General features: G+C 34.9%; 1 protein-coding gene across 1 annotated transcript in view; it reads right to left on the bottom strand.

Annotated features, from left to right (window-relative positions):
* EDIL3 (EGF like repeats and discoidin domains 3) overlaps positions 1 to 14,503 on the bottom strand; it is a 296,232-nt gene that overhangs the window by 264,927 nt on the left and 16,802 nt on the right. Inside the window, exon 3 of the mRNA XM_032851188.1 lies at positions 7,736 to 7,765. Within this exon, the coding sequence (XP_032707079.1) occupies positions 7,736 to 7,765 (30 nt within the window). The remainder of the gene's footprint in view (positions 1 to 7,735; positions 7,766 to 14,503) is intronic.

The following is a 14,503-nucleotide window of genomic DNA, read 5'->3' as shown; positions in this document are numbered from 1 at the left end:
TGGAAGTGAGTTTCAAAAAGTTGAATTTTTAAAGCTGTAGCAACATACATGCAAAAATTAATCACATTTTTTCCCCCAAGCTCAAAAAGTTTACTAAATTTGAAGAGCCATTTTCTAATATTCTTTATGTTTTGGCTATAAGTTCATGATAAAAAATATTTATCTATAATAAGATAATATTAGCCTGGGTTAAGTAATGACTGTATGTAATACTCTGGGGATTTCTGGACAATTAAATTTAACATGACTGTCATTTTTTTGAAGTGTGGGAGAGGAAGATTACAGTTAGTAGCACATAAGAGCTAGAGTTGAGAAACTTTTTGTAGTTTCTGTAGAAACAGATCATTAAAGCAAAAAAGAAAGATCAGCTCAATAAAGATAATACATATATACAGTTTTGGCAAGCATAAAAATATTTTTAAGCACATGAGAGAAAAACTAAGTATATAGTGAATTTGAGATTTTAAAAAGTCATGATGTAAAATACTGCAAATATGAGTACAGACTTTAGTATAACTGAGATGTGTATTGAGGTTATTTTTCAACAACCAGATTTCCAGAGTCTCCTAAGAATTTTTAGAAAATAATACAAAAAACATACCAAAATGTAGAACTAAGAAAGTAGTTAAAAATGACCAAGAGGTGTTATAACAACTACTTAATGAGCTTTACTGATCATTGACCTAGTATTTATCTCCCCCTGTCTCTTCCAAAAGAGTACCCCGATTCTTATTTAAGTATCTGCCCCTTAGCTCCCGATCCTGAGAGAAAGCAGAAACTAACTTTAGGCTCCAGGGAAAGGGCTTGAGTAGCTGGCTGTTTCAGAAGGATGGCAGAAGGGATCAAAGCCTGTCCAATTAGAGTGGATCTCAGGACGCTTGCTTTCTTTGCTCTTTCTGGACACAGATAAAGGTGCACATAGCCATAGTAGCTTTTGGCAGACATATCACTACCACAAGGGAAACCAGTATGAAAGTGAAAATAAATTTTGTACTACCAAAGACAGAAAAAAAAAATGTGGAATGAAAAACAAAACACAGACTTTTGATATCAATGAGTTACTCATTATCAATTCTGTGAGACAATAAAATCCCTTATTATTCAAGCAATACTAAACTGACTTTTCTTTTACAACTAAAGCATGTCACACAGGAGCACCTGGGTGGCTCAGCTGGTTGAGGTCCAACTTCTGATTTCAGCTCAGTTCGTGATCTAAGGGTCATAAGATTAAGCCCCATGTCAGGCTCTGCACTGGGTGCGGAACCTGCTTAAGGTTCTCTGCCTCCCTCTCTCTCAAAAATAAATGAATGAATGAATGAATGAATGTATGAATGAAAGCATGTCACACAGTAACTTTTTAGAATGCATGCATTGCTAGATATTAACATATACTACTGAAGAAATTAGATCTTCGAGTTATACTATGAGGGATTTTTGTTATTCCATATCTCTTGGCAATATTTTAACTTTACTTCAAGTTCAGATTCATACTTTTTGGGGAAAGATGATAGATTATATAACTATATCTATATTCACAGAGGTACAAATATATTATTTTTTCCTCTTTTGATAGTTTAATGCTTAAACTTGTCTAAAGAGAAAGATATGGAGTAGGTAACCTCCCAAATACCCTACTGGTAACACAATCCTATACTACAGTGAAGTTTATCTTAGCAAAAATATGAAAAAATATTATCTACATAAAACAGAGGTTTAAATAACAACTATTTTTTTCTTACAGTTCAATATACTATCACACATCAATAGAAAAGTTTTATCTTATAAAAAAAAAAAGCCACTCTATTTGGTCTTTTCACTAAAGCCTCAGGAAACTGGACAAAGCTAAATCTTTAGAAGCAATGGTTTCTTCCTTATTTCATTGAGAAGCTGCAGATAATAACTTTTGGTTTTTAGAGACTGTAGCAATGATGTGCTGGTTTTTATATATAAGTTTTTAATATTTCAGCTTCCTTAGCATATCTTTATGAACAAGAATATACTTGATAAAATAATTAGTAAAGTTTCTCCAGGCACTATAGGGAAAATATGTCTACATAGAAAAGGAAAAAATTTGTAACAAATACAAGGCGAACAAAAATGAGGATGTGAAGCTCTATTTCAGACCCCAAGGAAATAAAGTGCTAAGATCAGAATGCAAAAGCAGCTCTTGTTCATTAGAGAATAATATGGTAAGCTTTATTCCTTTTCAAAATGCATGGGTTGTAGAATAATTGAGCAAAGTCAGCCATGCAGAATTAAATTTCATAAAAAAACAGGAACGAGTCTAAAAGAAATCTATAGCATAGTGAAGAACATCACAAAATTCACTCTAACAAAGGGAAGGTTTTGTAGGGCCAAAATTAAATATTTTAAAAGTTAGAGGAAAATATCTAATCACTCTGTGTACTGTGTTTAGCTGTAAAAATATGTAATATTTGTTTTAAACATACATACACACAGACACCCACACAGACACAGACACACACATACATACATATATGCATATGTTTATCCACACACATGGTTTAGCCATATAACCATATATTATGATTTATCTATAAGGTCACAAATATATATTTATATATGTAAAACTATAGTTACAGATCTTTACTACTGCTAGTCAGTGTTCTATTATATGTTAAATGATTGGTGTTGTGTGTACTTCCTCAATGGCCAAGCTGGTCTTTTGAAAGATTAAACATATTAAAAGATTTGGAAGTAATCAGTGAAAATAATGATGCCTGGTATGCCCAGTCACTACTGTCTGCATCTCTGATGGGCATCAGGGAGGTCCCAGTAAGTTTATTATAAACTACTGTACCCAGGCAATGTCTAGCATCACTACCAAGTGGGATCAGATATTGATAGTTCTCAAATAAGTTTAACATTTAAGTAAACTATGAAATCTTAACTTTAGAAACATAAAGAACAGTATGGCTCTCATAAATTAGTGTTTTAACATAGCTGATTTCTAAAAAGATTCTTTTACATTCACCTGAAAGTTCCATTTTTTCTAATCATAATTTTTTGTCATTTGTTAGCTCCATATTAATAGCTACTTTTATATAAGCCCAAACCCAGTTCTTTAATATTAAAAAAGTGACAAAACAATTAAAAATCTCTCCTTAGGCAAGAATAGAGGAAAAAAAATCAAGCTTTGTTTTTGAGGTGATTGGAATAAACAACAAGTGGTTTTAATTTTAGCCGTCCTGCTGTAGAGCTACAAGAACTCCACAATATTGACAAGCCAGTTTTTAACCAACTTTGATCCCATTCAGTAACATTTTTCATTTCTGGCCCTTTTGTTATTCTTATAATGATTTCATCACCTTAATGAATAAATGGTATTTCTAGAGAGGTAAAATAATAGCTAATAAGACAAAATAAAGTAAGAGGAATGAGGAAATTTATGTGAGGATAAGCTTGATTAAATATATCTTATGGTTAATAAATTAAATTTTATATAGATTAGCTCATTTGTAGAGGTCAGTTTTCTAATGCAAATGTCTTAATTTTTTAAATGACAGACAAAAGTATTGGTATAATCAGTTTACAAAGCCTTTCCCTGTTATGAAATTTAAATAAAAGATAAGTGAAAATTGAATTTGTGCAACTGAGTGGGAAGCAACCACTGATTTAACTTTATTAAAGAGTTTTATTTTATGAAATTTAATCTAAATATCATGTATCGCCTTTCAAAAGTTAGAAACTGATTTTTTTTTCCAAAGTTACAAACTGATCTATATTTCATATGCACAGATACACACACACTATACACTTTTAATAATTGCAAATCTTTGTTTTTGAAGGCATATTTATTAGGCCAAAGTCTGAGGAATATAATAGCATGGTTCTAAGACTATAAAGAAATAATTTATATTACAATGTCATAAACAGAGTCTGAAGGAAATTTCAAAAGAGATCTTCCAAAAACTAGCTGAGCTGCAGCAACATAATCGGATTGTGTGTATCACCTCTAACAGTGATTCATTTGAAAGTACAGCATCTGGATGGCCACTCTAAAACTATGAATCTCATTAGCTTGTAATTATTGGGATATAACCTAGTTTGAAGAAATTTCTTGTATAGTTCATGGATGTGCTTTTTATACTCCATGAAATAAGATGTTTAAATATCTGAGCATAAGATTCAACTAAGATAAATAAAAAGGAGCTTTCAGTAGTTACAGAAACAGGTGTTATGTGACACTGCCCTAGTAACTCAGATGCTACAAAACATGCACCCACCCCTAGGCTAATGCGTCCCATCAGAACCTTCAGAGCCGAATGATTAACAAGCAGATGCTCATTTTCAATAACGGGATATATCCACAAGAGGAGAAACACAGATGTGATGTTTTATGCTTCTCCTCCACAAAATAACACCAAAAAAAAAAAAAAGCAGTTATTAAGCACTTGCTTTTTTGCATGGCAATTTAGAAGTTTAAATAAGAGAAATTAGGCGTATTTAAATAAATAAATACAGAATAAATCTTAAAAATATTGTAAACATTGTAAGATGGAAATAAACTGGAGGGATCAGTTATCTGTTTTAATAATAGCATTCATAATATTCTAAAAAAAGGCTAATCAAATAGGCTCTTTAGTAAAGAGAAATGCCTATATCATTTTGTAGCATTGTAACATGAGTAAAACACTACCTAATAACTCATTAATTTTCTCAGAGTTATACTGTCTATCTTTCTGATTTTTTCACACTCTATGTTATTCAAGATAGGAACCTATTTATTATTCTTTTAAGAAACGGTTCTGAACAATGAGAACTTGTCACATTGTGGAATTATAATTAATCCAATTCTGTGTACTTGTCGGATAAAAACAACCTAGACTTCTTATACAATATCCATACACTGCAAACATTTAATAAATAGTATCATTCAGTATCCACTAGGGACCTGCACTGATAAATCATGTGTAGATTTGCTTAGAGGAATCATTCTTATTTCATAATTTGTATATTAATAACAAATAACCAGGACCCTACAACACCCCCATTTGCTTTATTATTTCTTCTCCTATTGAATTTTGAGGAGTAGCAGATCTCCTAATGGAAACGTTCAAATTATTTCATTTAAAGAAATTAAAGTATGTATTTGAAGAAGTTACTGTCCAATTATGCTGTGAATCTGAAGGAAGAATTTGAGTCTGATTAAGATACTGCAGACATTATGTAGAAACATATAAATGTTTAATTCAGGTAAAATTTGGGGGGCAAACAAAAGATTGCATTTCACTGATGATTTAAACAGCCAGGAAAGAAATAAAAAAATAAAAGACTATAAAATGAGTCTGAGCTTAAAGAAGATTATTCTACATAAATTCTATTAATGGAAGAAAAGAGTAGAAACTGAGAATTATTAACCATATATGAAATAAATATATTCTGCATGACAGTTTTAAATAAGAGGTATCTTTTGATAATTATTACTGAAGAAGAAACATAAACAGATAATAAATATTCATTTAAGAAAAATGTTGAGAAAACTGGTTGCAAAAGTTACCAAAAAGAACTACAATAATCCTAATGCACTTTCTACAACTATTCATATCCATTGCAAAACCAAAGTTTTACAAATCTCATAATAAATATTTTGTCAAAAGGCTTAATACTGGACAATAATACTGTTTTTATTATATACTTTGATAAAATTAAAACATTTAACTCCCACTGGAAGGTTTTATATAGAAGCAGTGCTTGCTTTCCTAAATGACAAATTTTCTCAGTGCTAATCTGTACATGAAATGTTTTATTTAATATATTCCTTAAGAATACATTTGTTCTATTCTAAAATTCTGTGCTAAAATCACAACAAAAACACCCAGTCACATCTAAAAACAAAAATACTTTTAAACTAGAATTTAAACTTTATGATGTTCAGATCATTCTGGAGTAAAATAAATACTTAGAGAAAAAGATACTCAGTTGCATTTACCAAAAGATTTTCTTAGTAGGCAGATAAATTGTTAAAATAACTTAAAAATAATAAAATCACACGAAGAAATAGTTATATTATACTTAAATATCATTTATACTAGGTTAAAATTAATCCTCCCCATGCAAAAAGAATAATTCTTTGTCAATCGTACCAGAATTGTTTGGCAGGCAACAGAGCAAATAAAATGGAAGAGGAATGAGCCTGGGTTAGAAAAGCATCTTGCTTGTAAGGATTGTTACAAAGAGAAAACTCAGCTAAGGTTGAGAAACACAGAGTCTTTGGGTAACCCTGTGAACACTAACACCTCAAGTAAGGGCAAAAAGAAGTCAGGAACTAGACAGAGGAGTCATATCAATAGAGGAGTCATAGCAACAGAGGAGTTTGCTATAGAGTCATGTGATTAGATCGCTCCTAAAATGGGCTACAAAATATTGACTAGACTGGGAGAAAATAACAGGAGACCCTTAGCATCCGAATCAGGCTACAAACTAATGATATTATGAAAATGAAATAATTGAGAGTTTATCTGATTCTGTGATTCTGTTACCAAAGGCATTATAATGAGTATCATGCAATAAAGCATCCTTGGGGTTTATTACGAAAGATATCCGTAAGACCTCTACTTCATTTTCTCCCATTGAATTTTTGATCTTTCAAATTTACTCCTCCAGGTAAAAATCCCCACCTGGCCACTTTTGGAGGAGGGTAGAAATCAGGAAGTCTGGAACCAGCTCAAATATGAATTGAAATGACCCTACCTTGTACCTAAGTTCCAGTAACTGGGCTAGATTCCCCCCTCCTTCCTACAAAATCAGGCTGCCTTTTGTCCGTTGGTTTTAGTAACCATTTCCTGCTCTGTTTCTCAGACCTAACTCCTTTCCTCAATTACTTGTCTAAGAAGGAATCTAGTACTGAGATCTGGTTTTCCTCTTCAGACCAGCCTCTGACCCCTACATCTCAGGACCTGATTCCTTTTTCCTGATGTTGCTGGTCTGCCCAGGCCTTTTATTTATTGCTAACCTCAACAACTGTGCCGCCCACTTTATCCTTATGAAATGTGTCTGGTCTTTAGGCTCCTGGCATTTCTCTTTGATCCATCCCATGGTCCCAGAACCATGTTGAAGGTACAATACCTTCTCTACCATTAGCAGTCTTCATAGTACTTAGTTCAAACCGGAGCTTGTGCTTGATAAATGCTGGTTAGCTGGATGAGCAGCAGAGTTATGCTGCCAAGTCTCAGAATCATTAAGTTATAACTATGAAAATTGTTTTAAATAAAGTGAATGTTTGAGACAACAATATGATTTTTAACCTTAAATGTAAATGAGTAGCATGTTTAGTGCCAGTTATATATTTGATAATGTAATATTCTATCACGGAAGTTCATTTTATCATTTTCCTTTTTTTCATTCTACTCATTTTATTAATTTTCTGCATTTTATCATTTTAGTTTTCCCTCCTCGTTTTCTTATTTTTGGCATTTTTCTTAATGTTTTAATTTTCTCATTTCCTTATTCTCTAATGTTGATGTGGTATTTTATATTGTGTCTTCTTCTGTGGTAGTTGATTTTCAATTCTTTTTTTATTTAGAACTTATAACCAACTTCATTTAATCTGGGACAGCGTAATGGGTCCAAGAAATAAAAAAAAGTCAGTAAATAAAACTATGCCAGTTTTTTGGTTGAAACCTGAATAAATACACTTCAAAGGGTAAAGAAGGGTCAATTAACAAGGGCACTAAATTAAATAGAAATAATCTTAGCAACATAAGAACTTTACCTGCAGAAGTTGGCTCTTCTTCATCTGATGCTATGGTAAGAGGAAAAGGGGTGAGGTGGAGACGGGGAGGGTGGATGGGAGTGGGGAGGGAGAGAGAGAAAAAAAGAAAAATTGAACATAAATATATTCTGCATTTTCAAACTATAACTACAAGCTCCTGACCTGTAATTTTGTGAATTACGAAATTATAAAATTACAGAAATCTTTCATTAGATAATTGGATAATGACAAATTAATGGGTATTTACATTAAATTAATATTTATATACTTTTATACTCTAAAATACTTATGTATTAGAAAAGACCCTTCAGTTGTCTGAATCTGATTTTCCCTTCCTTTTGCAAAAAAGACTGGCCTTATTTAATTTGAATGTAAATTATAATTACTATGAATTATATTGTTAAAAATAGAAATTGAACATAACATATGAATACCCCACTGTCACCACATCATGGGAATTTTCTATTAGCAAAGAGGAATCAAAAGGCATTGTTGATAGCGAAAATTTTATTCCATGAAGTAGACATTATAAATAAGATAGGGGTTACACACAAACACACTCAGCTCACAGGTACCACACACTTTAAGATTCAGAAGTGGTGATACCGTGGTGAGGCCACAAGAACCTGCATTTTGAAGGTTGATCCAAGGGGTTTTGACAGACGTGGTCTACAACCCACAAAGGATAAACATGGATATTATAAAAGCAGAGGTTACAATAGTAAAACAGAACTTTATGCTAAAGCAGCGGTTCAAAACCATGAATTAATATTAGAATGCCAAACTCTGGGCTCCACCTCAAACCCATTAAGTCAGAATCTCTTTCAACAATACTAACTTGTAGCCAGGATTGAGATATTACTAGATGATATCAACAAAAGGTAACATGAACTATAACTCAAAGTGTGAATCATTCTGATTCCTGTTTTGAAAGGGAGGAATTAAAAAAAAAATTAGCAGGGGCTGCAGAGAGAGAGAGAGAATCTGAAGCAGGCTCCACGCCCAGTGTGGAGCCCCATGCAGGGGTTGATCTCACAACCCTGAGATCATGACCTGAGCAGAAATCAAGAGTGGCAGGCTTAACGACTGAGCCATTGAGGCGCCCCAAGACATTACTAAATAACATCAATATAAGGTAACATGGGGGCACCTGGGTGGCTTAGTCGCTAAGCCTCTGCCTTCAGCTCAGGTCATGATTCCATGGTCCTGAGACTGAGCCCCACACTGGGTTCCCTGCTCAGCGGGAAGCTTGCTTCTCCCTCTCCCACTCCCCCTGCTTGTATTTCCTCTCTCACTGTCTCTCTCTCCATCAAATGAATAAACAAAATCTTAAAAAAAAAAAATATATATATATATATATATAATATATATATGGTAACAACAACTCAAACTCAAAGGTAACATGAACTATAACTGATTCCTGTTTTAACAGACAGAAATTTTTAAGAGCAGCCAGACTCCAAGGGTAATAATCTGCTATGAGTATGTAGGGGATTGAGCATGGTGGTTATAAGAGTGAAAAAGAGTTTACCTGAAGTTGCTTCACAATTTGGCCTAGAATGCACCTCTTCAGCTTTACACTAACAGACAGACTCTGTGAGGAGGTATTTCTGTTCTGTACACAAGTGCAGTTTACCCCGAATATGACCGTTGAGTTATATGACACCAGCCAGTGCTATTTCATTTGATTCATGAAGTTTTAAAATAAAAATTTACTCGGCTGAACTGCTTATAAAGGAGCTTTGTTCCCAGATGATTCGTTAATCAAGGTATCACTGTGTAACCAGGGAGCAGTCTCTACTCTTTCCCATTAAGGTTACATCTGCACAGAGACACCTTAGACAAGCTGACTTTGTGTCCTGACAGTATTTTCCTCTCACACTGTTTGGCTTGTCTCCTTGGCACATGAAGGAATGGAGAGAGCAAACACAGTTGGCATGCACGGTGTGGAGAACATAAATATTTAAAAAGCCATTTGCTGCTTTATTATGTCCAAAATATATCATAACATGTTCGAAGAGGAAAACTGTTAGAAGCTTCCAGGAATTCCCTTTTAGGAAAATACCATAACGCTTTGTAGAAGTGCAGACTTAGACAGTCATTGTTAGTAAAAGTCTGGAGAATCAAAGTGGGGGGGATCACCTTATGTCTGTGAACTCAATTTATAAAAAGCTACGATGAAATGAAAATTACTCATATTTGATAGATACAGAGGGTTAGAGTGACTGAGCAATTTGTCTAAGGACAATTTGAATGTGAGCTCATGTCAATGTGACTTTCAAACCAAACTCTTTCCACTCTGCCTTCCTATCTCCCAAAGTGTTGATTCAGTATCCATTAAGAGAGAAAGGGAAAAAGGAGAAAAGGGTCCTGGAGTAAGGACTGGTTAGATCTCTGGTAATGTTACTTGGACTTAAACATAATGGGGGAAAAACTGGATGTAAGGACCAGGAAACTTCATAAGATCCCTACAATCCAGGGATAGACACAGGCAGGTGAGATGTGGAGTATGTAGTTAAATCCTAAGCATGTGACGCCTAAGGAGTGAAAGATTAGGAATGCTGAGATTTTATCCCTCCATTACATATGGATAAGCAAGACATTTTCAGAAAGAACTATCCAGCACAGAAACAAAGACAATTCCAAATTTATAGCAGTCTTAGTGATTAGAATGTCTTAAAACCAAAGCCTGCGGGGTAAGCAGTGCACTAACCTACCCTTAAGCCTCTAATACCTAAAAGCATCTTTGTAACAGATTAACAATATTAAAGTCTGCAGATACACAAGTCTGCACAGAATTCTGTTTCTATACAACATCTCCATAACGGTGATTGGTCATGATACAAAGATGTTGCTAACCAATACTGATACTATGAAAATATACACACACAAACACATATACATATGGATTAGTATTACTATTAATTCACTGTTGCAGTTACCTCTGGAAAGATGACCTTGTAGGTGGCTAGCTACACTACCAAACAGAGTATCATGAACTATTAACAGGTGGCAGCTAGAGCCCCAAAGGTACAAATAAGCCTCAAAATAGACATTAGTGGCCCATTTAGTGACATTTAACTTAAATAATTACCACAGAAGATAACGCCATGCTACCCAAATGATTTTTCACTTTTCCATTCGCTTCACAGAATTCATTGAAATCAGCAAATTGAAAAATACATCTTTGTCACATGCAAGTTCCTCTAATTCTGGAAATTAAAAACACATGCACTGGAGCCCCTGAGTGGCTCAGTCTGATTCTTGATTTGGGCTCAAATCATGATCTCAGAGTTGTGGGATGAAGCCCTGCATCAGGTTCTGTGCTCAGCGTACAGTCCACTTGAGACTCTCTCCCTTTCCCTCTCCCTCTGCTCCTTCCCCCTCTCGCTTTCTCCCCACCACCCCCACCATAAATAAATAAAATCTTTACCAAAAAAAAAAAAAAAAAGCAAAACCCAAAACACATGCACCAAGCAAAACAAAACTAAACAAATAACTCTGTATCACTCTGCTTGGTTACAGTGCAGAAGGATGTACAGAAATGATAGTAACAGCAGAAAAATAGTAAAAATACATATCGGATCTAGAAAACAACTGTGTGGTTCTCTCATTGCTCATAACAGAATCACCATTTCATTCAGACGCCCCAGATCTACTGAATTTGAATTTGGATGTCAGTTCAGCTTTCAGCATTTTAAAAAAGTACAGCAGGTGAATGTTACAAACACAAAATGTTGAGAATGATGGCTATACCCATCAAAGTTTGTTGCATTAGGAAAGTGCCATGGGTGCAGCTGTTGAAACTGAAGCAGTAAATTAGAAGGCTTATAGGAAACTATTCACAGTGTGTACTGGGGTTACTTCACCAGCTCTCAAAGCTCTCTTGTATCATCTTCAGGTTTATTTGGATATCTACATCAGTACTTTGGGGGAAGATGATTCCTCCTTTGGATTTAGAAAGGAAGTTTATTTACATCTCAGAAATAAATAAATCTTCTCCATTTTCCTGCCCACCATTATTTGTCTAGGTAAGCATATGACCCATTTGGGGACACTGATGTGTAAGATCAAGTTTTTGCATGCTTGGGTGAGGTGAGGCTCTTGGAAAGGAGGCGTCCTCAATCTTCTGAGAAAGTGTCTGGAAAAACCCCTCTTTCTCTTCCTTTTAGACACAGACAGGAAGCTTGTGGTACCAGAAGTAAGCTGGCAGACATTTTGCAGCCATGATGGGAGCCAGCTTTAGAAAGAAGCCAATCCTGCTCCAAGGCAGAATGGAAAAACAGAAAGAAATTAGATTACTGATGATATAGTTCAACCACAAAGTCATCTCCTTACCCAAATCTGGACCTTCAGTTCTGAGGAAAAATCCTTCCTCTTTATTGTTTATTTAGTTTTAGTTGAGTTTTCTCTAATTTGGAATGATGTGACATTCTGCCACAACTATAACCAGCTTTGTTGTTGCCATTTAAAATATACTAGAACACATAAGGAGTTAATCATCTCTGAGGCAGGTGAAATGGAAAGTACATACAGTCTTGGGCATTACATTCAGAGGGCAGCTGGGCTTTTGGCACATAATTTTTCCACAGAGCTCACGACAACGTTTTGGTACAATAAACCTACCCTGATTTTGAAGTTGGTCACTGTTTATTCAGGATGATCTGACAGTGTACATGTTCTTGAATTGGGTTAGTAGTGACAGAAGAAAGCAACCTGTGGACCTGCCTTCTTTCCTTACACCCACCTTCCCTCCCTTTCTTTTTTGTTCCACAGGATCAAGTGTCAAATACAATAACTACCCAAACCCATGGGATGTATACTACAGATACACATATGATATTAAAACATACATACTTCTTCACTGGACAGGCTTTAGTTCTATATGGTACCAATAATTCCTATATCTCCTATCTTTCTTTGTCTTATCCTTGAGTGTTTTAAGTGAACTTTAATAACCTGGAAATTCCATCCATTCAAAAATAATTCTATGCCCACTGTGGCTCACCATCAAATAGGAATAGTTCATTATGAAAGATACAAAATACATTTCTTAGAACATTATAATATATGAACTATTATAATCTATTTTACATATGGACGTTACTCAATTCATTGACTTAAGGATCATTTTGTTTGCTATATTATAAATCTAGTTAATTGTATACCAAATGCTCTGCAAGTTTGAAATTATCTTATAATTCATTATTTCCATAAACAAAGAAATAACAAAAATATATTCTTTTATTATTAACATATAATGTATTATTTGCCCCAGGGGTACAGACTTGTGAATCATCAGGCTTACACATTTCACAGCACTCATGATAGCATATACCCTCCCAATGTTCATAACCCAACCACCCTCTTCCTACCCTCACATTCCCCAGCAACCTTCAGTTTGTTTTGTGAGATTAGGAGTCTCTTATGGTTTGTCTCCCTCCCGATCCTGTCTTATTTCATTTTTTCCCTTCCCTACCCCCACAACTCCCTGCCCTGCCTCTCAAATTCCTTATATCAGAGACATCATATGATAATTGTCTTTCTCTGATTGACTTATTTTGCTCAGAATAACACCCCTAGTTCCATCCATGTTGTTGCAAATGGCAAGATTTCATTTCTTTTGATGGCTGCATAGTATTCCATTGTGTGTGTGTGTGTGTGTGTGTGTGCACGTGTATCACATCTTCTTTATCCATTCTTCTGTTGATGGACATCTAGGTTCTTTCCACAGTTTGGCTATGTAAACATTGCTGCTATAAACATTCGGGTGCACGTACCCCTTTGGATCACTACATTTATATCTTTAGGGTAAATACCCAGTAGTGCGATTACTGGGTCATAGGATAGTTCTATTTTCAACTTTTTGAGGAACCTCCATGCTATTTTCCAGTGTGGCTGCACCAGCCTGCATTCCCACCAATAGTGTAGAAGGGTTCCCCTTTCTCCACATCCTCACCAACACCTGTCATTTCCTGCCTTATTAATTTTAGCCATTCTGACTGATGTGAGGTAGTATCTCACTGTGGTTTTGATTTGTATTTCCCTCATGCCGAGTGATGTTGACCACTTTTTCATGTGTCTTTTGGCCATCTGGATGTATTCTTTGCGGAAATGTCTGTTTATGTCTTCTGCCCATTTCTCGATTGGATTATTTGTTCTTTGAGTGTTGAGTTTGCTAAGCTCTTTATAGATTTTGGATACTAGCCTTTTATCTGATATGTCATTTGCAAATATCTTCTCCCATTCTGTTAGCTGTCTTTTGGTTTTGTTGACTGTTTCCTTTACTGTGCAAAAGCTTTTGATCTTGATGAAGTCCCAATAGTTCATTTTTGCCCTGGTTCCCTTGCCTTTGGTGATGCTCCTAGGAAGAAGTTGCTGCAGCTGAGGTCGAAAAGGTTGCTGCCTGTGTTCTCCTCAAGGATGTTGATGGATTCCTTTCTCACATTGAGGTCCTTCATCCATTTTGTGTCTATTTTTGTGTGTGATGTAAGGAAATGGTCCAGTTTCATTCTTTTGTATGTGGCTGTCCAATTTTCCCAACACCATTTGCTGAAGAGACTGTCTTTTTTCCACTGGACATTCTTTCCTGCTTTGTCAAAGATTGACCATACAGCTGAGGGTCTAAAGAAATATATATTCTTAAGCTGACAATATTTCAGAAGTTTTGATTCAACCACAGTGATGAAAAATAACAATGATATTTATGTATGATTATTCATGCTTGCCCAGATGATAAATGTGAGTGTGTGTGTGTGTGTGTGTGTG

The sequence above is a fragment of the Lontra canadensis genome, unplaced genomic scaffold, assembly GCF_010015895.1.
Source record: "Lontra canadensis isolate GAN:19392208 unplaced genomic scaffold, GSC_riverotter_1.0 scaffold4, whole genome shotgun sequence".
Taxonomy (NCBI): Eukaryota; Metazoa; Chordata; class Mammalia; order Carnivora; family Mustelidae; genus Lontra; species Lontra canadensis.
This window is presented reverse-complemented; position numbering and strand designations above follow the sequence as displayed.